The following is a 22,848-nucleotide window of genomic DNA, read 5'->3' on the forward strand; positions in this document are numbered from 1 at the left end:
TCGCTGTGAGGGAACTGTAGAGATATCTTCAGGGATGGATCAGGACATATGAAAAATCCACAACACCCACACCCACACACACATGAATGTACACACACACACACACCCACACACATACGAATGTACACACACACACACACACACAGAGAGACAGACAGAGACAGGGAGAGAAGACAGACAGAGGGAGGGAGAGAAACAGAGAGAGAGACAGACAGAGATAGAGGAGACGGCGTGAGGGTGGGGGTGAGGGAAAGAGGGAGGGAGGGGAAAGGAGAGGGAGGGAGGGCAAACTGGGAGGGAGGGAGGGAGGGAGAGAGAGAGAGATCAGCTAAAATACATGTTAGTTCCAGAGGACTTGGGTTTGACTTCTTCTTCCTCCCCCTCCCCACTTCTGCCACCCCCTCTCTTCCTGGGAGGGGTGAGAAAGACTAGAACTTTGTATGAGGAAGAACAAGAGAAAGAAAACAAAGCCGCCATTCCCAACCCACAGAGCCCGTTCAAGCTGAATGAAGAAAGGGGAGAGGAAATGCTTGGTAGTGAACAGGAAATCCAGTCATTATGGGGCCCCATGGTTTGCAGTCTTTCTGGTTAACTAAGTCTTGGAGGTTATAGTTTAAGATCACACCAGACTGCCGATTACCTGTGAGTAACTAGAGAAGCAGGGATTGACCTGTGTTGTTATTCAAGGTTAACAGGAAAGGATGTTGTGGGGGGGGGGGCAGGGAATAAAGCTAATTCCTGCCACTCACGGTACTATGCCTTCACTTCCAACAGCTAGGACTATAGGCAGGTACCACGGTGCCCAAAAACTCATGTCTATTTTTAATTATTTTATCTGAGGCTCCTACTAGCACACCGAAGTGTGCATATATGCTCTGTGAGTTTTCTTTACTCTTAGAATCTCAGGTGCAGGAAAGTAGATTAGCTGTGTAGCACATCTTCTGAGTTGTCATCATCCAGCTGAGCCAGCCCAGACTACATAGCTTGACCCTCACTCAAACAAAGAACCTTTACAAGTTTTGTTTTTATATATTCAGTTCTTTAATCCAGATTCGGCTTATATTAAAGTCCCACATCGGGCTGGAGAGATGGCTCAGTGGTTAAGAGCACTGACTGCTCTTCCAGAGGTCCTGAGATCAAATCCCAGCACCCACACGGTGGCTCACAACCATCTGTGATGGAATCTGATGTCCTCTTCTGATGTGTCTGAAGACAGTGACAGCGTACTCATGTATAATAAATAAAGTCCCACACCCAAGCGTCTCCATCCTCCTCTTCCCTGGATAAATATTCTTTTTTTCCCTTCCCTTTCCCCTCTTCGTTCGAGACACAGGACAAGCGATACTGGTGTGTATGTTCTGTGCTCTCTCCTGGTCCCGGGTGGACCCATTGAGGGCGACCACGCGCGAGCCTGACGGCAGGGGGCGCTGTGGGGAGCTGCGCCGGGCGCCTTGGGCTCTCTGGCGCGTCCTCTCGCCTCCTCCGCGGCTTCCGGCACTGTTGGCGCGCAGGCATGGACCGTAACCCGTCTCCTCCGCCGCCTAGCAGCGGTCAGGAGGATGAAGAGGACCTGGGTGGGGGAGACCGCATCGGCAGCACGGTCTACAGCAAACACTGGCTCTTCGGCGTCCTCAGCGGGCTCATCCAGGTGCGCAGGCGCCCTCCGTTCCAAGGGAGCGGATGGGACGCTGGAGGTCCGCGGGGTGCCGGTTTTCTAACTACGGAACCACTCCACGCGCGCACTTTGCTCGGCTTTTACTTCCCAACCACGTTGTCACGCATGAGGTCGAGACCCTACCGTCCGTGTTCTGTCGGCTCTTGTTTTAGTGGGATGCGTAGTTTGGAGGCAGACAGCTCGGATCTCCCAAGACGCGGGCTTATCCCAGGCTTGGATCATGACTCCTTAACCCAGATCCTCGATTTCTTCCAGAGTTTCTATAAAACAACATAACCAGTATTACCGGACACGAGGTTTTGTATAGATTGAGATGATAACGAGGCTGCCAGTGGATGTCAGTTTTGTGCCTGTAGCCGGTTTCTGTCTTCTCTGAGCCATTTTCCTACACTGCCAAAACAATCTCCCTTTTCATTATTTTTAAAGGCTGTTCTTGTTGCTCATGGGAGAAAACTCTCTATTTCTTAACTGGGGATCCAAGGCTGGTTTGCACCCTCTTAAACCATATTACCATACATTGTGTTCTTTCACCACTAGACTGTGGACCGTCTCCAAACATGTGCTATGCTTTCTGGGCTCTTGTAATTACCTTTGGATGCTCACCTCATTCCCTCGGACAGAGTCCCACCCTTCCCATAAGATTTAGTTTTCTTCTTTTAAGAGACATGTCTGTCTTCTCCCTCATTTTTTTTTTCTACCACAGTTCTTTCACCAGTGAGCCCAACAAACAAGCCTTTTTTTTTTTTTTTTTTTTAAATTGTGGCTGTCTAATTAAATGTCTTTCCTACTAATTCTAAACCATTTAAAACCAAAGAGTTATATATTGTTCTAATTTTTTCTGCTGTAGTGCCTACAGACAGTATTTACTTGGAAGAGTATTTCGTAGATCCATCCGAGGCGCTAGTTTTTACAGACTGTTTTGTCAGAGGGGGTACTTTTGAGATATGGAGACTTCTAAGTGATATTTTATACAAAGAACTATGAGTATTTTAACTGATCTTTTTTTTTCCCCCTGAAGAGTGTCACACCTGGAAGTGTCACATCAGGCTCAGAGGATGAGGAGGAAGAGGTGGAACTTGCTGAAGAAATGGAGAATGAAATTTGCAGAGTCTGGGATATGTCCATGGATGAGGTATATGGATAGAAGTGAGATTCTGAACAGACTCAGAGTGGGGAGAGGGTGAAGGGGCTGGAGAGATGGCTCAGTGGTTAGAAGGACTGTCTGCCCTTCCAGAGGTCCTGACTTCATTTCCCAGCAACCACATGGTGGCTCACGACCATCTGTACTGGAATTCGAGGTTTACATGCATTCGAGTGCTCATCTACATTGTCTTAGGTAGGGTTTACTGCTGTGAACAGACACCATGACCAAAGCAACCTTTATAAGGACAACATTTAATTGGGACTGGCTTACAGGTTCAGTGGTTCAGTCCATTATCAATAAGGTGGGAACATGGCAGCTTCCAGGCAGACATGGTGCAGGAGGAGCTGAGAGTTCTACATCTTCATCTGAAGGCTGCTAGCAGAATACTGACTTTCAGGCAGCTAGGGTGAGGGTCTTAAAGCCCATGCTCACAGTGACACACCCACTCCAACCAGGCCACACCTCCACATAGTGCCACTCCCTGGGCCGAGTGTATTCAAACCATAACATACGTAAACTAAGTAAAAGTCACAGGAGCTATTAATGTTAAAATCGTACCTTTAAACATATATATATATATATATATATATATATATATATATATATATATATATATATATATATATATATATATATATATATACATACATACAATTCCATCCTATGGACTCATGGGTCCACTTGTTTGGTGTTCCCCCTTTAGGTGACATGGGTGGAACACAGTCTGTAGGGAGGAAGTACCAGGCTGTTGTAGCCACATTGCAGTCAGACTTTTTGTTTTGTTGCCAGGGTGGTGTGAGGCACACCTTTAACCCCAGCACTCTGGAGGCAGTGGCAACTGGATCTCTGAGTTCAGGGCCAGCCTGGTTTATAGAGAGGGTTCCAGGACAGCCAGGGCTAGCTACGCCGAGAAATCCTTTTTCAAAAAGACCAAACCAAACCAACAACACCCCCACTGCTGTTAAAAGATGTCATCCCAGGTTTCAGCACCAATGTTAGGAAAAGAATGAAGAAAGTGTGTGTGTGTGTGTGTGTATGGGGGGATATGGCCCATGGAGGTGCAGCGAGGCCTGGAGGCGAGGGAGATGCCTCTGCGGGATCCATGTTGGGAATCCCTCTCCCCTGAGGGACCAGCCACATAACAGTATAGAACAGGATAGAGTTTATTCAGGTCATGGGGGAGTTAAGAGGCTAGCAGAGGCAGAGAGAGAGAGAGAGAGAGAGAGAAAGAGAGAGAGAGAGAGAGAGAAATAGAGGAGTAGAGGAATAGTGGCTGGTCATGAGCATGTGGAGGAAGAGCGGGGAAGGGAAGGGGGAGAGGAGGGGTAAGGGGGGACAGCAAGAGAGAGCAAGGCTGCAAGAGCACAAGAGAGTAAGAGAACAAGAAAGGCGAGAGAGAGAGAGAGAGAGAGAGAGAGAGAGAGAGAGAGAGAGAAGAGAAGAGAAGAGAGAAGAGGAGAGAGAGAGAGAGGAGAGAAGGGGACAAGCAGCCCCTTTTATAGTGTCAGGTCACTGGGGTGGAGCACACCTGGCTGTTGCCAGGTAACCGAGGGGTGGGGTTTACAGAATCCCGACACCCATTCCCCCTCTTCTATTAAGGATTTTGGAAATCTAACTCCTGATATTGGATGTATCTCAGTTTTAAGTGATAAGTTGAAGTTTTAAGTTCGTCTTCTTTTTTTTCCTTAAATATTTGTTTATTTTATGACCAAGCCAGCTTAGTCAGTCAACAGGTTCTCCAGGGAGAAACGAAGATTAAAAAGAAAAAGGACAATTAGACAACATTGTAGCATGACCCCAGCCAGTTCATAGGCTGAAGCGGGTTTATTTTTTCCCAGTCTGCTTTTTGTTTTATTCTCAGAGCAGAGACTTTTTAATGAGTCTGTTTTACACACTGGAGAATTGTGTGATGCAGCCCTGGGCCCCCAGTCTGCTCAGTCCTTTGCAACTGGACCTGTGTCAGCAGAACCTTTCACCTCACCTTTATTGTTGACTGCAACCCCTGCATTATCTTCAAAACAAAGGAACACCCCATCTTCAACCCCCGATATGACTTTCGTTGGCAATTTACCACTGCTAGGTGGACTTTCTCTTAGTCCTGGTTTGCCCTTAACTCTGGCCGTCACCATGTCACCCATACCGGCAGCAGGAAGTCTGTCCAGCCGTCCCTTGGTTCCCTCACAGAGATGATAGACAAGTTTTTAGCTCCTGTGTTGTCAGCACAGCTGATCACAGCTCCTACCAGAAGACCCAGGGAAATCAGGAATTTCACTCCGGAGGACCTACTACGTCCTCACGTCAACATCTTGAGTGTCCGGGAAAGAGTCAGAAAGGAAGTTAGGACAAGGGACACTCCCAGGCTGCTTTATACCATTTCAATTACACCAAGTAATAAAGTCAGTTCTAGGTTAAGGGAACAGGCAAGACAAAAAACACAGTCAAGAAACAAACACGGCAATAAACACAGTCCGGGGATGAAGAAAGGAAGTCAGCATGAAACTAGACTTTTAGGGTTGTCTGAACTGTGCAGCCTGAAGAGTGGGGTTCAGCATCAAATTTGGTAATCATTTTTGTCTGTAGGATGTGGCTTTATTCCTCCAAGAATTTAACGCTCCTGACATATTCATGGGAGTGCTGGCCAAATCCAGGTGCCCCCGATTAAGAGTAAGTATGTAGTTCTTTTCTCTTGCTTTGCTTACTGGCTCTGTCAGCGTACCAATATTTACTGAACATCCTTAGGCAGTGCGCTCCTGGAAATGACTAGATATGTAGGGCTTTTAGATTTGGACTAGATGAGGGAGACCATACTTTAATTTACAGCAGTGGAAACCAGATGGGCGCTAAGGCCACGCCCAGCCACGCCAGGCTGCTAATGGGCGGCAGAACAAGAGACAGTGTAAGTGGCTTGCGTCTCAGTTGGCTGTTCCTTTGCCCTCCACTGCCTCAAACCATCCTAAGGCTGTTGTCGCTCACGACTTCCACCGTCTGATTGTGAGAACTTTCTGCATGCTCTTCCTGGTCTAGGGCTGCCTGCATCCCGTTTCACCAGCATGGCGCCGTGCTGGGCGTCGGTGCCGCCCTTCCCTTTTCTTTTCCTTCTGCGCCAGTAACTCAGCGTGGCGCTTTTTTGCCTTCCCAGATAAGTTCTCTGGTTATCGCTGAAGAGCAAGCTCCCAAGAGCAGACGGAAGTACGTGAGCAGCGCAGTGTCCCGAGCTTCGCTGCCGATTGTGGCTCCGTGTGCAGTGCGCGCGGCGCGTTGCTCACGGCGCGTTGCTCCTATGAGACACGTGATAGATGAAGGGAAGCGTCTCAGAGACTGTGTCCAAATCTCACAGCTTGTTAAAAAGACAAGCTGGGGTTTGGACCTAAGCCCAACTCCACTATAACCCTATTGCTGCTTCTTTTTCTTTGAGATGAAATGCAGAATTCCATAGGGTATATTTACAAACTGAACATTGAAGTACATTTTTTAAAGATTTATTTACCTATCTATCTATCTATCTATCTATCTATCTATTTATTAATTATAAGTACACCGTAGCTATCCTCAGGGCACACCAGATATGGGTATCAGATCCCATTACAGATGGTTGTGAGCCACCATGTGGTTGCTGGGATTTGAACTCAGGACCTCTGGAAGAGCAGCCAGTGCTCTTAACCACTGAGCCATCTCTCCAGCGCTTTGAATCAAGATTTTTATTTAGTGGAATGTTCCGCCCATATTGGATCCTTACATTAGCTTTTTAAGTGTTGGCAATTTTGTGGGGTTGCCACCTGGATGTTACCATTTTAAATGTGTTGAGTCGTGATCAGTTTAGGAATTAGCCACACTGTTGTAAATGAGTCCTAGTCACAGTCTACTATAGCTGGTTCCCAGTCTGTCTGGGTGGTGGAATCACTAGACCACCAGGCTTGCTTACATTGGCACATCCCGGATCATGGTTTTGAGCCCACCTCAGGAGCTGGGGCAGGACCCAGGGTGTCCACTGTGTTCCCCAGTGACGGAAGTTCTTTAGATCAGGGTCATACCCTTTTTAAAAGCTTTGTCCTACAGGACCTTCAGAAGTCAGGCCACATCTCCACGTGAAATTCTAGGCAGTGTTTGACATCTGCCGGGGATTCCCAGGAGCAGCCCAGGCAGGAGCTTGTCCTTTGGCAGAAAACTCACTCAGTGTCTCTGTTGATAAGAGAACGTGTGTTCTGCCCCCCACTCCCCATCTTTTCCCAAAGTTCGATCCATCTGTGTCTTACTAGGGCTCTCGTTAGCCCCTCTCCCCTTGTCAGCCTGCTCCCCTCCCGTTCCTTCCTGTGTCTCAGTCTGGACTCTGTGCACGTGCAGACCCTTGCTTTACCGTCATTTCTGGAGCGAGGCCCTGCGCTGTTAGGGTGCAGCGCTGAGCTGGTCATCTCAGCCTTCAAAGCTGTGGTTACCGGCACGTCACCGCCACAGCCAGCACAGCCCCGTGGGTCTTACTCTCCTCAGTTCCAGCTCTCTCCCCTCTCGGTAACCGGCGCAGCGTCCAGCTTTGTTCAGGGATTTTCGATCTTGCATGCTATGTGTTCTGATCCCACGCCCTCCATTCTGATTCAGTGGTCATCGCACGGGTCAGGGTGCCTTTGGTAAACGCTGGCTCTGGAGGCTGTACTCTGGAGACTCTGATTCAGTGGACTTGATGGGATTTGAGAAGTGTTGACAGACTCCCTAAGTGTCATGTCCCAGCAAGTGTGAAAACCCTGTGCAGTGTGCACACTCCGTGACCTCTGGTCGTTGTTTTCCCTGTAGGTGTGACTAGTACCTGTGACTGGGAGACTGAGGTAATTTCAAACCTTGGATCCAAGCCTCATGCTCTCTTTTCGCCTCCCAACAGACTGCCGGCCAAACCCTTGGAGTCCTTGGCTCCATGCTTTTCCATGGGTGCCGTCCCCGCCCCCATTGGTAGGGGCTGTGTCTTCTTGGCTGAGCATCCTGGTCCCTAACACCCAGGCTCTGGGTTGCTGCAGCCTCCTAGTTGGAGATCTTGGGCAGGTTGCTTGACTTGCCTGAGCTCCAGTTTCCTCACTGGAGAAGTGGGGACAGCACAGTCCCCACTGTGTACTTGCTGTGTGAAGTGAATCACGACAGCATGGTTCAGTGGTCCTACTACGTTCCCTCTTTGAGAGCCTTCAGAGCCCCAGACGCCATCCCACATTAACTCTATGTCTTGAGCACGGCAGTCAGAAGCTTTCAGTCCTGACCCTTTTCCTTGGCTGTGCTCTCCTCTGTTTGCTTGGGCTCCTGATGCTCTGTCCATTAGTCTTCTGTGTAAGACTCTTTCAGCCTAACACTTCCTCATCTGGAACTTCTGCCTTTCTCCTTCCTTAGTGTCTTTTGTTTCTTCCCAACTGCGTTCCCGCAGACTTGGCGCCATAAAGGGGTTTGTTCGGGTTGTTACTCTCTGTGGTTTTTAACCTTACAGCCATCGTGACCTGTGAAATTTGATTTGGCAGGAGATCTGTGTGGGAATTTTAGGGAATATGGCCTGTTTCCAGGAGATATGTGTGTCCATCAGCAAGTGCGAGGATCGTGGGTAAGTCCTACCACCCAATAGCTGTGCTTCTCAGGATGGGCTCTAAGTTTCTACCCTGAGGGAATCCTGGCCCCGGGAGGAGGAAGTGTGGAGTGCTCGTGTCTCAGGAGCACCTCGTGTTGGTGAGGCTGAGGCTTCCCTGTAGTTATGGACAGGGCTCAGGGAAGAGGCTGAGTCATCAGAGTAAGTGGGCTTGTCGAAGCAGGTGTCGAGCCTAACTTGGAACTGGGGGCCGCTGGCCAGAATCCAGAACAGTGTAAGCTTAGGGAATCCAGTGACACAGAGCTAGTCTGGAAAACTCAACTGCTGAGCATTGCTGCTCTGTGAGCATTGACTTAGATTGTAGAGTGGGCTTTGCCCACAGACCAGAAAATAAAGGGTCACTCCTGGAGCTAAAAGGCTCAAGCCTAGAGGCCACTTCTCTGCAAGTCAGGAAGGTTTGGGCAGAGGGTTCTTTAGTTAGTGGTGGAGCCTCAGTCCGGAGTCACCGTAGATCTGAGAGCACTGTGCACTTACGGTAACTTTGATGGGCATGGTCACTTTCTTGTCGCTGGTTCTCGACTGTTACTGAGGCTCTTGGTGACGTCTGTGTCTAGCATAAGTTAAACCATTGTCCCAGGCAGTTCTTATCAGAGGGCATAGGGCTTATCCCTGCTCTCAGGTACCCGGACGTTCACGCACAAGGCGCTCCATGGTGAATTGAAGAGCGAGTTAGTGGTGATCTTGTGCCGCTTGAAAACATAAAAAGATGCACAGATAACTGAAAGATACTTTACAGAAAACTTATAAAGTTCTTTTATATCAAACTAGATGTAAAATGAGAAATGTATTAACAGGACCGTAGGGCAGATTGAGGAGGTGTCAGCCGGAGAATCGGGGTCACCTGGGAGAGAGGGGGGCTGCAGACAGGCAGCTCTGTGTTACTCCTTAGAAACATGAGTGCTTGTTCTAAAAGAGTTCTCAACCTGTGGGTCATGACCCCTTTGGGGCCACACAGCAGAGATTTACAGTATGGTTCATAGCAGTAACAAAAGCACAGTTATGAAGTAGTGAGAACATCTGTGAACAAACAGCAAAATAATTGCACTACAGGGTCACAGCGCTTGAGACAAATCTCTGCACCTTGATGGGGTTTTCTGCATTCGTGCTTCGCCTTACAATTTAAAAATGTCGAAGCGAAATGAAAAGTGGCATTTGCGAGCTCCCGCTCTCTGTGGCTCTGCAGGCAGGTGCTGCTGCAGCGTTTGGCCGACTCGGACCCACCCACCCTGCTGGAGACCTGCAGGTGAGTCTCACGGGGCCTGGGCGGCAGAGGGAAGCCTTGTGGTCTTTCCTGTCGTCCAGGTCGGTACTGAGCTCGAGTTTGTCACGTAGGTTGTTGCTTACTTGCCTTTCCCAGACAGAAGTGGCCAGCGTCTGGGTCAGAAGGATCCGGGAGCAGCCTTCTGTCTACACTAACGTCTGCTTCATCATGTCCAGTTCAACAAATGGTAAGTCCCCGCGCAGCCTAGGGAGGGAGCTCACACTGGGAACGGCAGACGCCTGGCTTTCTCACTCTCCTGCGTCAGCTTATGTCTTCACTTTTACACTGTGTATCTCTCGCACGCTGGTGTGTGCCTGGTGCCCGCAGAGGCAGGAAGAGGGTGTCAGATAGCCCGGGGCTGCAGTTATAGACAGTCGAGAGCTGCTTGCGGTGTGGGTGCTGGGAGTCAAACCTGGGCGCACTGGAGGAGCAGCTGGAGGAGCAGCTGGTGCTCTTACCACGGAGCCATCTCTCCAGCCCCAGGAAGCTGCTTTGCATTGCAGGAGGTTAAACGGGCTCCTGGAGACAGGGGGGGGGGTGGGGGGAGTGGGGGGTGGGGGGTGGTGTCTGGGTGCTTTGGGAGCCTGAGGTGCTGTGCTGGGTTTCTCACACTGTCTTCACTGCAGTTGACTTGCTGGTGAAGGTCGGGGAGGTCGTGGACAAACTCTTTGACTTAGATGAAAAACTCATGCTGGAATGGATTAGAAACGGAGCGGCCCGACTTCCGGACCAACCCCAGGAGGACTCCGAAGAGCAGCCGGCGTTTTCCATCGTGCCCTGTGTCCTGGAAGCTGCCAGACAAGTGCGGTAGGTGAACTCTTGTCCAGAATGTCTTAGGAAAATCCAGTTTAAAACATTCTTACATGGAAGGGTCTTACTTTCATTTAGATTTCCTCTGCAAGAAAACTAAGTGCTGAAAGCATTTGATCCAGTGTGGCTTGTTCATAGGTGTGCTGTCAATGTTCTGTGTTACTCTGGTCCACCAGAGAGAGAGGGAGGGAGGGAGGGAGGGAGGGGGGAGGGGGGGAGAGAGAGAGAGAGGGGGGAGGGGGGGAGAGAGAGAGGCTCTGAGAATCCTTCAGAAGAACAACTCCGTAAACCTAAGACAACAGTCACCGACTAATTGCAAAGAGCTGCTTCAGAGCCTAGGTGCCATCCCTTGGGAATTCGTCCCAGATACAATGGCCCCCTTAAAATTCTGCTACAGTGTTTAGCTTGTGGTTACCGACAGCAATTGTGTGTATTTTAGATAATCAAAAAGAAAAGGCTTCTTGTGCCCCCCCCCCCTCGTGTCTGCACACCTGTCTGTGTGGGTGGGTGACAGTGACTTGGGGGCTTTGGTGTCTTGTCATGAGAGGCTGGAGTTTATGGATTGTTAAAACAATTCCTTATTAATTACTACAATATTAACATTTGAATTATCTGCTTAGTTGTTAGGATAGTTTCAGAACTTACTGGAGTATGTTAAAGGCTGTTCATTTTAAATATTTTATCAAATGAAATTTAAAACACACACACACACACACACTCACACACCTGCTTCTTCAGGATTCCTAGTGTATAAACTGTGCTGCCGCCATCTTGTTTGGAGAATGGGAGAGAACCGGAAGCCCTTACACACTCATCCCGACCCAGCTCTCCTTGTGCCAGTCAGCTTCTGAGCCATGCTCCTGGCTCGTAGCCAGGCCTGTGCTCTCTGGCCTGGGCAAGTGTCACACTCTCCTACCTTCTGAGCTTACTTCTTCCTTACGGCTGCTTTCCGGGGCATGCTCCCTTTAACTTCGTGTAGCAGGCTTCCTAGTTGCCCTCTTAAGAAATGATCCAGCTCTGCAAGGCCAGCACACAAGCCTTGGCATAGACGCCCCCGCACCCCCACACCCCCGCACCCCCACACCCCCGCACCCCCACACCCCCGCACCCTGTCCTTCTGTGATCTTGCTTCAGCTGAGTGAAGTTCCAGTTCTTCAGATGGACCAGCCTCCTTTGCCTCTTGCCCATGCCTCAGACACCCACTCTTAAGATTTCTCTGCAAGTGCCATTTCTCTCAAGATCTCTTCCCCGACTAAAGTTCTGTGCCATCTTTTAGTGCCTGGACCCCCAGTGTTAAATTCATTTCGTTTTTAGGTAATTACCTCTTTAGTTACTTTCTTCACTCCCAGACTGGGATACTTTGTGAAGGTCGGTATAGCATCTTAACACCCTCCGTCTCCCCAGCCTCTGGCTTTAAGTGCCCCAAATGACAGATGTTTGCATCAGCGTAGCGGAGACCAGCACTTGTTCACTCTTTTCATTTGTCTGGTTCAAGAAGCAGCATTTTGAGTTCTAATGCAAGAGTTAGGTTTGTACGGTTCTGCTGGTCTCAGCAAGGGCGCTAGGACGGGCTGCGACGCTGGGGAGCAACAGGGCCATAGTGCCAAGTGTTGTAGGCCTCCTCCTATCCCTCCCACGGAAACCCCAGGCGTCACTCACACTCATTCACACACATACACTCACATAGACATTTGCACACATGTATACTCACATGTACACACACTTCTTCACACACACTTAGACACACCCACTTTTTTCTTTTTTCCCCATCTTAGTGGAAGTGCTAGTGAGCAGGGTGTTTGGTTGTCCGTTTCACGCCTGCTGAGTGGGGCCGGGGAGGGGGGAGGGTTCGGTGGGGTGGGTGCTACTCTCCAGCCAGCGAAGTGACCACGGGCTTCTGCTGTTTCTGTCTGCTCAGTTCTGAAAACCTGGAAGGCCTGGATGTTTACATGCGCATCTTACAGCTGCTCACCACGGTGGATGATGGCGTTCAGGCGATCGGTAAGGGGGTTTCTTGGAGCTCACTGTAGCTGCTCGCTTAAGTGTCCGAGAGCTTTTAAATGACCGCTCTTTAAAATACTTCTTAAGTGCAGTGTCCCGACACTGGGAAAGACACGTGGAGTTTACTTCTTGACCTGGCGTGCCATGAATTCTGCCAACCCGATGACCCGCCCATCATACTGCAGGAGCAGAAGACGGTGCTGGCCTCTGTCCTCTCCGTGCTGTCTGCCATCAGCGCCTCCCGGGCCGAACAGGAGCACCTGAAGATAGAAGAAGGCGAGTAGACACGGCCTTGCTGACCGGTGGAGCCGCCCTCGTGCCGGCTGTGGAATGCCGTAGATACCGATGCCCAAAATGTTACATTCAGCTTTGCTTCTCGCTAGGAGTATGACACTGGACACACAGTTTACTGTGGCGGGCTCACCACATTAGATCGGTGCTCACCAGGTCGTAAGTGCCGGGCCGGTGTGTGCTCGTCACTGGGTCTCTCTCACTTTCTCTCCATTTGAAAAGAAAAGGGCTTGACTTGGTACCCTGGTCATGTAAAGCGTCAGGTGCAAAGCCTGTGATATGTTCATAAAGGGCACTGAGGGAGGCGTGGCGCTTGCTCAGCACGGGTTTGTTCCTCGGGCCTCCATCCTGCTTTGTCACGGGTACTTCCTGTCGCCCTCTGTGTTCACTAATTCCACTGCTGTCCCATGGACCAGCCATGAGGACGGCGTCTCTTCAGTCTCGTTTAGCGCTGCGCTGAGCGTGTGCTGTGCTGAGGAACTGTGCGGGTCTGTCCGTCTCAGAAGCGGATTCCTGCTTCTCAGCTCACAGAGCTCGAGTTCCCATTAGGTTTGTTCCTGGGCGTTTTATCTTTTGATAGCTGCTCTCTGTCACATACTTTCCTCTACTCACTGTTGTTGGGCTTTATGAAGGCTGTTGATTTGTTTTTTAATTTTGGTTCCAGCACCTTTACTGACTCGCCTGTAGTTTGATTTTAGGGGGTTAGGGTTCCACCCAGGGCCTTGCACATGTAGGTGGGCATCCTGTCACTGAGCTGTATCCACTTCCCTGTCTTATTATTCTTGAGATCTATGTCTGTCTATCTGTCTGTCTGTCTCATGTGTATGTTTTGCCTACATATATGTATGTGTACCAGCTGCCTGTTGTCTGGAAGCCAGAGGAAAGTGTTGGATCCCCTGGGAAAGGCTTATGAGCCATCATGTGGGTGCTGAGATTTGAACCAGAGGCCCATGGCGGAGCAGTCAGTGCTCTAACCACTGGGCCATCCCTCCAGCTTTTGTCTTACTGTTTTTAGTAATAAGTTCCATAATAATCTTAAACTTTATCTGATACTAAGTTAGTGTCGTTTGTCATTTTACTGTGCCTCACTTCTTTTTCTCATCTGAGTATGTTGCCTAGCGTCTGGGGCCGTAATTCCTGGTGGACAGCCCCTCTTCTCCTCTTAGAGCCAGTGTCTCAGGAGCTTCGCCAGTTAGTGTTGCTGGGCATAAGGTGCTTGGTTTTCCATTCAAGGATGTTTTGCTATCTTCCTGTTTTTTATAAGTAAGCACTGTTTCTGTGCTTAAGGAGAGGTTGCTGGTAAGTTATCTCCCTGCCAGTGAAATGCAGTCAACAGCCAGACTAGATGTTGGTGTATTGAGAAGTGAGTTCACTGGCCCCAAAGGCCAAGGCCAGCGAGGTCACCATGGTGGAGAGAGGTGGTGAGAGGGGGAAGAGAAAGAAAGGGTGCACAGGCAGAGAGAGAGGAGAAGGAAAAGAAGAGAGACAGGAAAAGGGACCAAAATGTCTGGATTATGTAGGGAAGGTCTTTGGGGGAGGGCTGGAAAATTCAAGGTTTGGGGGCAGGATATGCCAGGTAGGGACTGAGGGATGCTGGGAGAACATGGAGGCCCAGTCTGCTTCAGCAGGTCAGACAGGCACATCAGTCCCGTTCTGGGGTCTGAAACGGTTACCTTGCTGACAAGGACCCTGAACAGCCTGTGGGAGTTAGTGGCAGTCATGATGGGAAAGCTTGGGGTCGCTGCACGAGGATTCTGGCAGAGCAGCGCTGCACTGTTGGAGGAGCGGGAAGGGAAGGGCAGGGCAGCTGCCAGGGTGGAGCGTGCGCAGGGGAGGGCCTGTGCTGAGGCAGGGAGGGAGGCTCCAAGCACAGGCTGCAAAGACATGGCTGGCCGTACAGGCTGGTAGATGTAGGGAACCATGGGTAAAGAGGGAGAGGAATGGCAGGCTGTGTGGCATTCAGGACAAGAACCGAGGCAGTGAGGGAGGATATGACCAGAATGTTCACTTTAGGGATAGGAAGAGTGATGCTCTCTCTCTCTCTCTCTGTGTGTGTGTGTGTGTGTGTGTAAGGGGTGACTGGCTTTAAACACGCTGCCTGTTGGTGTCCTGGTGGAGGTGGTGAGGGGCAGTTTAAGTCAGGGCTGGGAAGAGGCCTGGCTAAAAATGCAGATGTCGGGGTGTCAGCTGTTGAGTTGCTCATCTCCCAAACCTCAGAGACTTAGACTTGCTCTGATGTGAAAGGCTGGGGAGTCCTTATCTCCTGCTGCAGATGTGTTTATCTCGTTCTCTTGTGGTGCATTTTGGCCAATGAGTGCTGCTGTGCTGGTGTGTGTGTGTGTGTGTGTGTGTGTGTGTGTGTGTGTGTGTGAGAGAGAGAGAGAGAGAGAGAGAGAGAGAGAGAGAGAGAGAAAGAGAGAGAGAGAGAGAGATCTTTCTGGTGGCACAGCGAGTTTTTCTGTGTGAGACCAGCAACGTCCCTTCTTGATGCCACAGGCCTAGGCATTCTTACTGCGGGGACCTCTGTGGGGTCTGCAACTCTATCTGGTCTCTGTGTTTGGGTAGGACATGGACATACTTGTTAGCTCCCCGGTCCAGTTAGCTCTCTCCTTCCGTGCTCAAGCCTTGCAGAGAGCTCCGTGGGGCTGGGTGTCTCTGCTTTCCCGAGCTGCTGTGGTACAGCGCTGAGCAAAAGCAGCCTGGAGGTGGGGAACGGTTCATTTGAGCTCATGGGTTACAGGGCATCGCTGGTGGAAGTCAGAGCAGGAACCAGAAGCAGAAACCACTCTACCTACAGGCCTAAAGGATATGTAGTACTTAGTTCAGGGTGGATGGATGGATGGACAGATGGACAAACAAATGAATGCTTCCTTGGCTGATTTCATTCTTTTAATTCTTGGTAGGGGATCTTCCTCTAATTGACAGCCTAATTCGGGTGTTACAAAATATGGAGCATTGTCAGAAGAAACCGGAGAACCCCTCAGAGTTGGATCCAGAAGAGCCTAGGATCTGTGGTTCCCCCCAAGATGACTTTCATATGAAGATCCTGAAGGACATTTCGTGTGAATTCCTTTCTAATATTTTCCAGGTGTTGACAAAGGTAGGAAGGACCGGTGGCTTCTTCAGCCATTAAAAGGTGATGATTGCTTGATGTCCTGAGCTTGAAACTTTTAGGGAAGGAGTGGCTGTCCTGGGGTAGAACTGACCCAGGCGTAGTGGCCGGGCAAACGCAGAGCCACTGTCGCATCCCCAGCTCCACTCTTGTTCTTCATGGTATTAAAGAAGCGTCTCTCTTTCCTCCCTTCTCTCCTGGCTTGTGCGATTCTGGGATTGGGCCCCGGGGCCTTGTGCTAGATAGGCAAGCCGTCTCCCTCTGAGCTGCAACCTCAGCCCCGGTCTAACTTTTCTGTTTTAAGTGGTTCAGTTGCACATGTGTGGAGTCAGAGGATGGCTTGCAAGAGTATACTCTTTCTTTCCACCGCTATTTTTTTATATAGAAAAGTAGCAGGACGATTTTACTCAGTTTGGGAAATGTTTATGTTATTATCGGTAGTTCTAAAATACCTGATGTGGTTTTTGTGTGTGCTTGTGCACACACGAGTGAGAAAAGGCACATCAGCAGACTACATTACTAAAATTTGTGTGGGTGATTTCTGATATGTGAAAACGTTGGTTTTGTTCAGCTCTTATGATGAGTGTTACAATCTTATGTTAGATTCAACAGGCGAAGTTTTGTGCCCTATTTTGATCTATATGTTTTGTTATTGGTGAGCTGGGTTATCTTCCCATATATTTGTATATTATTTGTGCTTCTTCTTTATTAAGATCTCATTTTTAAAATTTCATATTTTGGGGGACTAGTGAGGTGGCTCAGAGGTTAAGAGCACTGACTGCTCTCCCAGAGGTCCTGAGTTCCAGCAACCACATGGTGGCTCACAACCATCTGTAATGGGATCTGGTGCCCTCTTCTAGTATGTAGGTGTACATGCAGAGAGCACTCCTACACTTAAAAAACATACATAAAGAAATGCATTTAAATTTTTGTATTTTTGTGGTGCTCAGAGTCAAACCTAGGCTTTTCAAATGCTTTACCACTGAGCTACATCCTTCATGGCCCGATGTGTTTATTCATCGTGACTGTTTATTCTTAGGCAATACTTATGTCGTAGTCACTCTTGTACTGATGTGAGGAGAAAATCTACTCTCATAAAAGAAAGCATTTAATTGAGATGGGCCTACGGTTTTAGAGGTTCATTATCATCATGGCAGCGAGCACGGGGCAGGCAGGAGTGGAACTGGAAATGACAGAGACAGTGAGACACTGGGCATTGTGGGCTTCTGAAACCTCTTCAGAGCCAGCCCACAGAGATGCACTTCCTTCAACAAGGCCGCACCTACTCCAGGGCCACACCTCTTAGTCCTGATCCTTTCAAATAGCGCCACTCCCTGGTGACCAAGCATCAGGACAGTCTGGAAAGAGCCTGACTGAGGGTGAGGGAGGAGGCCTGGGATGAGGTAAAGGCTTCACATAGAATCCAGCAGTGGGCGGGGGGGGGGGGGGGGGGGGAGTCGGCAGGAGAGCAGGACAGGTCTCAGCTCCTGGACCCCAGCAGGGTGAGCATGCGCTCTTTCTGAGATTAGCTGTGTGGGGGTCACCGAAGGCTCAATGCAGAAACTGCTGCGACCAGCTGTGATTTACACTGCTGTTTATGTTTGCAGATACAGTGTTAGATGTGTTTCTTTTCTGATAGTGACTTTTTCTCTTGCTTGTCATAGGAAACTGTGGCTCGGGGACTGAAGGAAGGCAAGTTAAGTAAACAGAAATGTTTCTGTGCATTTCAGAACCTCCTGCCCCTCTACAGCCCGGCGGTGAGTATGATGAACATACAGGGGCTGATCCCATTGTCAGTGACAGTGTACCTCCAGATCCGTGACAGTGTACCTCCAGATCAGTGACAGTGTACCTCCAGATCAGTGACGGTGTACCTCCATGTCAGTGACGGTGTATCTCCATGTCAGTGACAGTGTACCTCCAGATCAGTGACAGTGTACCTCCAGATCAGTGACGGTGTACCTCCATGTCAGTGACGGTGTATCTCCATGTCAGTGACGGTGTACCTCCAGATCAGTGACAGTGTACCTCCAGATCAGTGACGGTGTACCTCCAGATCAGTGACAGTGTACCTCCAGATCAGTGACAGTGTACCTCCATGTCAATGACAGTGTACCTCCAGGATCAATGCCCCATGGGAGAGATTGTATAAGGGGTCTTAATGGCCAGGGGTCTTAATTAATGACATGTCAGTGAGCTACCCTACTGGGAGTAAAATCGGGTCATCACTGAAATATTTCAAGTGACCCTCAGGAAGTCTCTTGGCTGACACCTGTTTTTACATTGGGTTATTTGGAAGCCTCGGGAAGATGTTTTCATAGGTAACCAACCATCAGTGTCTTTAAAACCACCTTTTCCTCTGCCACAAACATCGGTTCTTTGTGTGACTCACAGGTGGAAGACCTCGTTAAAGTCATACGTGAGGTTGACGAGGTGCTTGCTGGAGACCTGGAAGACAGCTTCCCAAGCGTGAAGGCGCAGACTTAAGACCCACCTTGGGGCCTCTGCTTTTGTCCAGGGAATAAACTTTGTGTTTTCTATGGTTTGAAGTCGGCATCTGGATGGTGGTTGAAATGAACGTCGTACAGACCTTGGTTTCGTAGCCCGCCCCGTGCCCATCCCTTCCCACTTGTGTTTGTGCTGGACACTGGTTTTTACCGCCTCATCTCCCTCTGCACCGAGTACGTTACTGATGTTTAGTTGAGTAGCAGGAAAGCCAAGCTTGTTGTGGAAGTTAAGGTTACTCCTGCCGGGTGGAGACACCGTGACCAGGACAACGCTTATAAGGACAACATTTAATTGGGGCTGGCTCACAGGTTCAGAGGTTCAGTTTGTTGTCATCATGGAGGGAATCATGGCAGCGTGCAGGCACCATGGTGCTGGAGAAGGAGCTGAGAGTTGTACTTCTTGATTTCCAGGCAGCAGAAAGGGACTGGACCCTACACTGGGCAAAGCTTGAGCACAGGAGACCTCAAAGCCTGCCCCCCACAGTGACACTCTTCTTCCAATAAGGCCACACCTGCCCCAGTGAGCCACACACCCTATTGTCACCCCTCCCCATGGGCCTCGCATTCCAACACTCGAGTCTATAGGAGCCGTCCCTATTCAAACCACCGTATTTGTCAAAGTCACTGCCATTACTGGGTTGTGGGGTTTGTCTTCATAACCATCTATGTGGCTTTTATATGAGAATGTCCTTCGCAGGTACATTTAGGTTCAGCGACAGAACCTCCTCATGGTAGGTCTTCCATTATCCTGTGTACCTCACGCAACACGTACAAAGGCCAGCGCACACGGAGAACTGCCCACTCTGCCCACCACGCAGACCTTTGCACACCATACGTGTGTGTATTTAAGGTCTAGGCCCTGCCCACACTGTAAGGGGGAAGGTGTGACAGGCCGGGAGAGCCAGCCTGCTGGCGTCCTGTCGCTGCTCTGAGCAGCAGCCATTCGGGCTCCTTCAGATGGGCGTTGTTCCGCTTGCGCCACCCTGCCTCACAGATGGAAGCAGAGACACTGGTGTTGAGTGTGAACGCTTTGTCGAGACAGTTTTCAGCATGATTCTGGTGATGTTAAAGCTGACACAGCCTCTGTGGTATGTGACTCCCTGGTGCTTCCCCCACTGTCCCTGCTGTCCCCATTGCTTGACAAGGATATCCCTGGAACCAGAATTCTTACTGGTTTACAAGAGAATCTCAGTTACAATGAGGCCAGCTTTATAGCCCCATTCCAATTTCCCCCAGAATCCTTTTTAACTTAAGGATTTATACTTTTCCTTAAGGGACCTTTGTTGATGAAACACAGACGATGCTGTATTGGGGGTATAAGAACTCTCACTTTTCAGTCTGGAGATGTGTTTGTTGCTGAAAGCATTGCTGCTGAGGATTGGAGAACATGAGCGCAGGCTCACACGTGACCTGTCTGGCGGATCTACCTTACACCTTCCTGTCCCCTAATGCTACACTGTAAGGTTATGAGTTTGGAGTTAGGTTCCAGCTTTCCTGTTCCGCAATGGCTCCTGTCTCCTCTGTGACTGCAACGTGAGGTCTCAGCAGCACGTTGAAGTCGCTCACTAATGCTAAGACGAGGTGTTTTCTCGTGCAGAAGATGAAGCGTGCTGCACGTGGAACAGCACTTTCCACAAAAGAACCTGTTGCTTTTGTTTACCCTTGTACATGCATGCTTCATGTTGCTTTTATGACGACACACTTTCAGGACACAGGGACATCCGAAGGTGAAGCTGCCCTTTAGAGGACGAGTTAGAGAGAGGAGAGAAAGGGCGCGATGTAAGAGGGCCAACATGCTGTTTCCTGCTTCTCGATTCCAGCTGGCCCCTTACTGTTTACTCTGTTACTTTCTTCTGTTTTCCAGGCTACAAACTCCACATTGGGTTGGTACGCCTGAGAGAACATCCTTAACCTGTAAATTAGAATAATGTAAAAGAAAACATGATCAGGGCTAAAACTTAGGTGCTTGTGTGCTTCAGGGAAGTAACACAGATGTAGCACTTGAATCTGTGGCAGCCATCTTTGAGGATGGCACTCTGGGAGCATGACTAGGAAAGGGGGGGATACACGGGCACGTGAGTCATCCTGCGCTGCACGCAGGTGTGGGAGAGAAGTTATGAGAGGAACTAGCAGATGTGCATGTGTGTAAATTCTGATACCCGAATTTTAGTTCAGTTTCTGAGGAATCTGATCGTCTCAGAAGAGAGATTCTCTTGCTTTTTTTGTAAAGGATATTCTGTACCTAACAGCTGAGGTACAACTTCACTTTGGTGGTGGTGGTGGGATCTTTATTTTATTGTATTTCATTTGTCTGATCTAGCTCCTTAGACTCAAAGGGGGTTTTCCCTCCATCTTTAATATTTCCTATTGCTTTGACTTTGGGTTACTGACCTTGAAAATGCTGGCATATAAGTGGGGGGAGGTTTGAAAGCTACCCCTCAGCATATAGAGTTCTGACGAGGTAGATGCAGTCATCAAGAAATACGCTGCATCTGAGGCTCAGCACATCTTGAATGAACACCATTTTCTGCTCTGTGGAGTTGAGCTGTTTGTATGCCAGTGAGGAAGTCACTGAAAGCACAGGGGCGAGTTCTGGCTAGGGGCACACTGCCTGCATACCCAAGGGCATTCTAGACGGACCTAGGGCTAGACCAGAAGACGCTTTAGCAAAAGGGAAATAGACATTTCTCTGAACTAGCCTGTGCTTACATGTTTCCTGCTGCCACTCTGAGATGGTGAATAAAGGTTGCCTTGGGATTTACTCTAGGTCTGCCTGGCTCTAAGGCCCGCCACTCACCACTGCACATCACTGGCAGCCTATAGGCAGGCATGGATCAGATCTGGAGGGTTTTTTAAAAAAGGTATGCTGCTGCAGGCGTCACGGAGGGACATGGTGCTCTGTTCACCTCTCTCCTTGCTATGGCTCCTTAGCGGAGCGTGTTGTCCTGGCCCTTACACTGAGCTGGGACGAGTCATTGGCCAGCAGAATGTTAGAATAGGGTGCTTCTGTGCACTCAGCCTCTTGTGTGCCCGTGTTCCTGCCATTCACCACGAGGAGAGCATGTCCTGGGTAACTTGGTCCCGGTAGGGTGAGACATCAGAGTAAACGTGCATTCAGTCTGGTCGGGGGGGGGGGGTCTGTGGTTCCCTGACCCCTATGTAAGTGAACCAATGCTTGTTTTAAACAGACATTAATGTTAAGGGGACAATGTAAGTATTAATGTAAAGGGAGAAGAAACTACCTTGGTGTTCAGCAACTTTACCTATCTTTTTAAAAAGATATTATTATTTTTTATGCATATTGGTGTTTTGCCTACATGTGTTTTTGTGTGAGGATATCTGACCACTTGGAACAGGAGTTAACTAACAGTTTCGAGCTGCCATGTGGGTGCTGGGAATTGAACCTCAGTCCTCTGGAACTTGGTACTCATAACCACTGAGCAATCTCTCCGGCCCCTTCATATCCCATCTTATGCCGTTAAAGCAGTTCCTGATTCAGGTGTGTGGGCATCACAGGCCCCAGCAAACATAGTTTCACTTGGAGGGAGTTCATTCCAGACAGCCATTTGCATTCCCAATCTGTTAGCCAGGCACCGAGCTATCGTCCCATCCCTCTGGAGGCCCAGGCAGGGGAATCACGAGTTCAAGTACAGCCTGGGTTATAAAGCAAGACCCTCTTACAAACAAAGTACAACTAGCATATTACTATATGTAGTGATAAGGTTCTGAGTCGCAGTGGTGCATTTATACAGACCACGCAACAGAGCAGTTCTTTTACCTGCTCAAATCTTTTATCATTGCTTTGTCTTGAGAAGATTAAGAAGAAATACTTTTGATTAGCTAAGTTGAGATATGCAGCTAAGTTGTTGGCCTGCTGTGTCACAGAACATTAGACAGCATTTGTTCTACCCAATAGCACCCGCCCACGAACCCTGCACCTCTGGGTACCTTCATTCCCTTTGTTTTGGAACCATTTTGTTTTCTCTCATGTGTCCTTTGAGAATTTGTTTTTCTGTGTGTCTTGCTTATCATGATGGCTCACATTCCATTCTTGATAGACATAGGAAATATCAGCTACAAAAAAGCACCCCAAGGAATGAGAAGGCAGAGGGGGAAAGAACCCCAGTTCTGGATAAGATTCCACTGACTATGATTCAGGTTCTGTAGAGCTCCCACAGGCTCCCCTCTCTTCAGGGATACATTGTTTCAGTGGGTTGACTGAAGGCCTCCCGGCATCTCCATCTCCCACCTCCCTTCTACCATAGACAAGGGGACTGTTGTGAACAGGTGTGGCGGTCACTGAGCTCCAGGCAAGGCCGACTGGAGAACCGAGTGTAGATTTGTGGATTGCACAACTGAAGGGGAGACAGATGGCCTCATGCACTGTGGTGGGGCAGTGACGAAGAGCAGGTGGGAGTCAGCGGGAGAGGTTCAGT

General features: G+C 49.3%; 1 protein-coding gene across 1 annotated transcript; it reads left to right on the plus strand.

Moving 5' to 3' along the window:
- The first annotated feature begins 1,503 nt into the window (after nt 1-1,503).
- On the plus strand, nt 1,504-18,425 carry SAAL1 (serum amyloid A like 1). The gene is made up of 12 exons (XM_080908177.1): nt 1,504-1,648; nt 2,694-2,807; nt 5,400-5,483; nt 8,309-8,388; nt 9,614-9,673; nt 9,763-9,878; nt 10,318-10,498; nt 12,420-12,502; nt 12,590-12,778; nt 15,697-15,893; nt 17,570-17,662; nt 18,300-18,425. The coding sequence occupies exons 1-12, from the start codon at nt 1,514-1,516 to the stop codon at nt 18,390-18,392; spliced, it is 1,425 nt and encodes a 474-aa protein (XP_080764303.1). The 5' UTR covers nt 1,504-1,513; the 3' UTR covers nt 18,393-18,425.
- Nucleotides 18,426-22,848: the final 4,423 nt, after the last annotated feature.

Source organism: Micromys minutus (genome assembly GCF_963924665.1).
Source record: "Micromys minutus genome assembly, chromosome: 32".
Classification (NCBI taxonomy): Eukaryota; Metazoa; Chordata; class Mammalia; order Rodentia; family Muridae; genus Micromys; species Micromys minutus.

Excerpts from the sequence above, each read along its gene's own strand:
- SAAL1 (XM_080908177.1), top strand. The coding sequence starts at position 1,514 with ATGGACCGTAACCCGTCTCCTCCGCCGCCTAGCAGCGGTCAGGAGGAT. Across the intron at positions 12,779-15,696 it reads GCACCTGAAGATAGAAGAAG|GGGATCTTCCTCTAATTGAC; the intron begins GCGAGTAGACAC and ends AATTCTTGGTAG. Across the intron at positions 15,894-17,569 it reads TTTTCCAGGTGTTGACAAAG|GAAACTGTGGCTCGGGGACT; the intron begins GTAGGAAGGACC and ends TGCTTGTCATAG.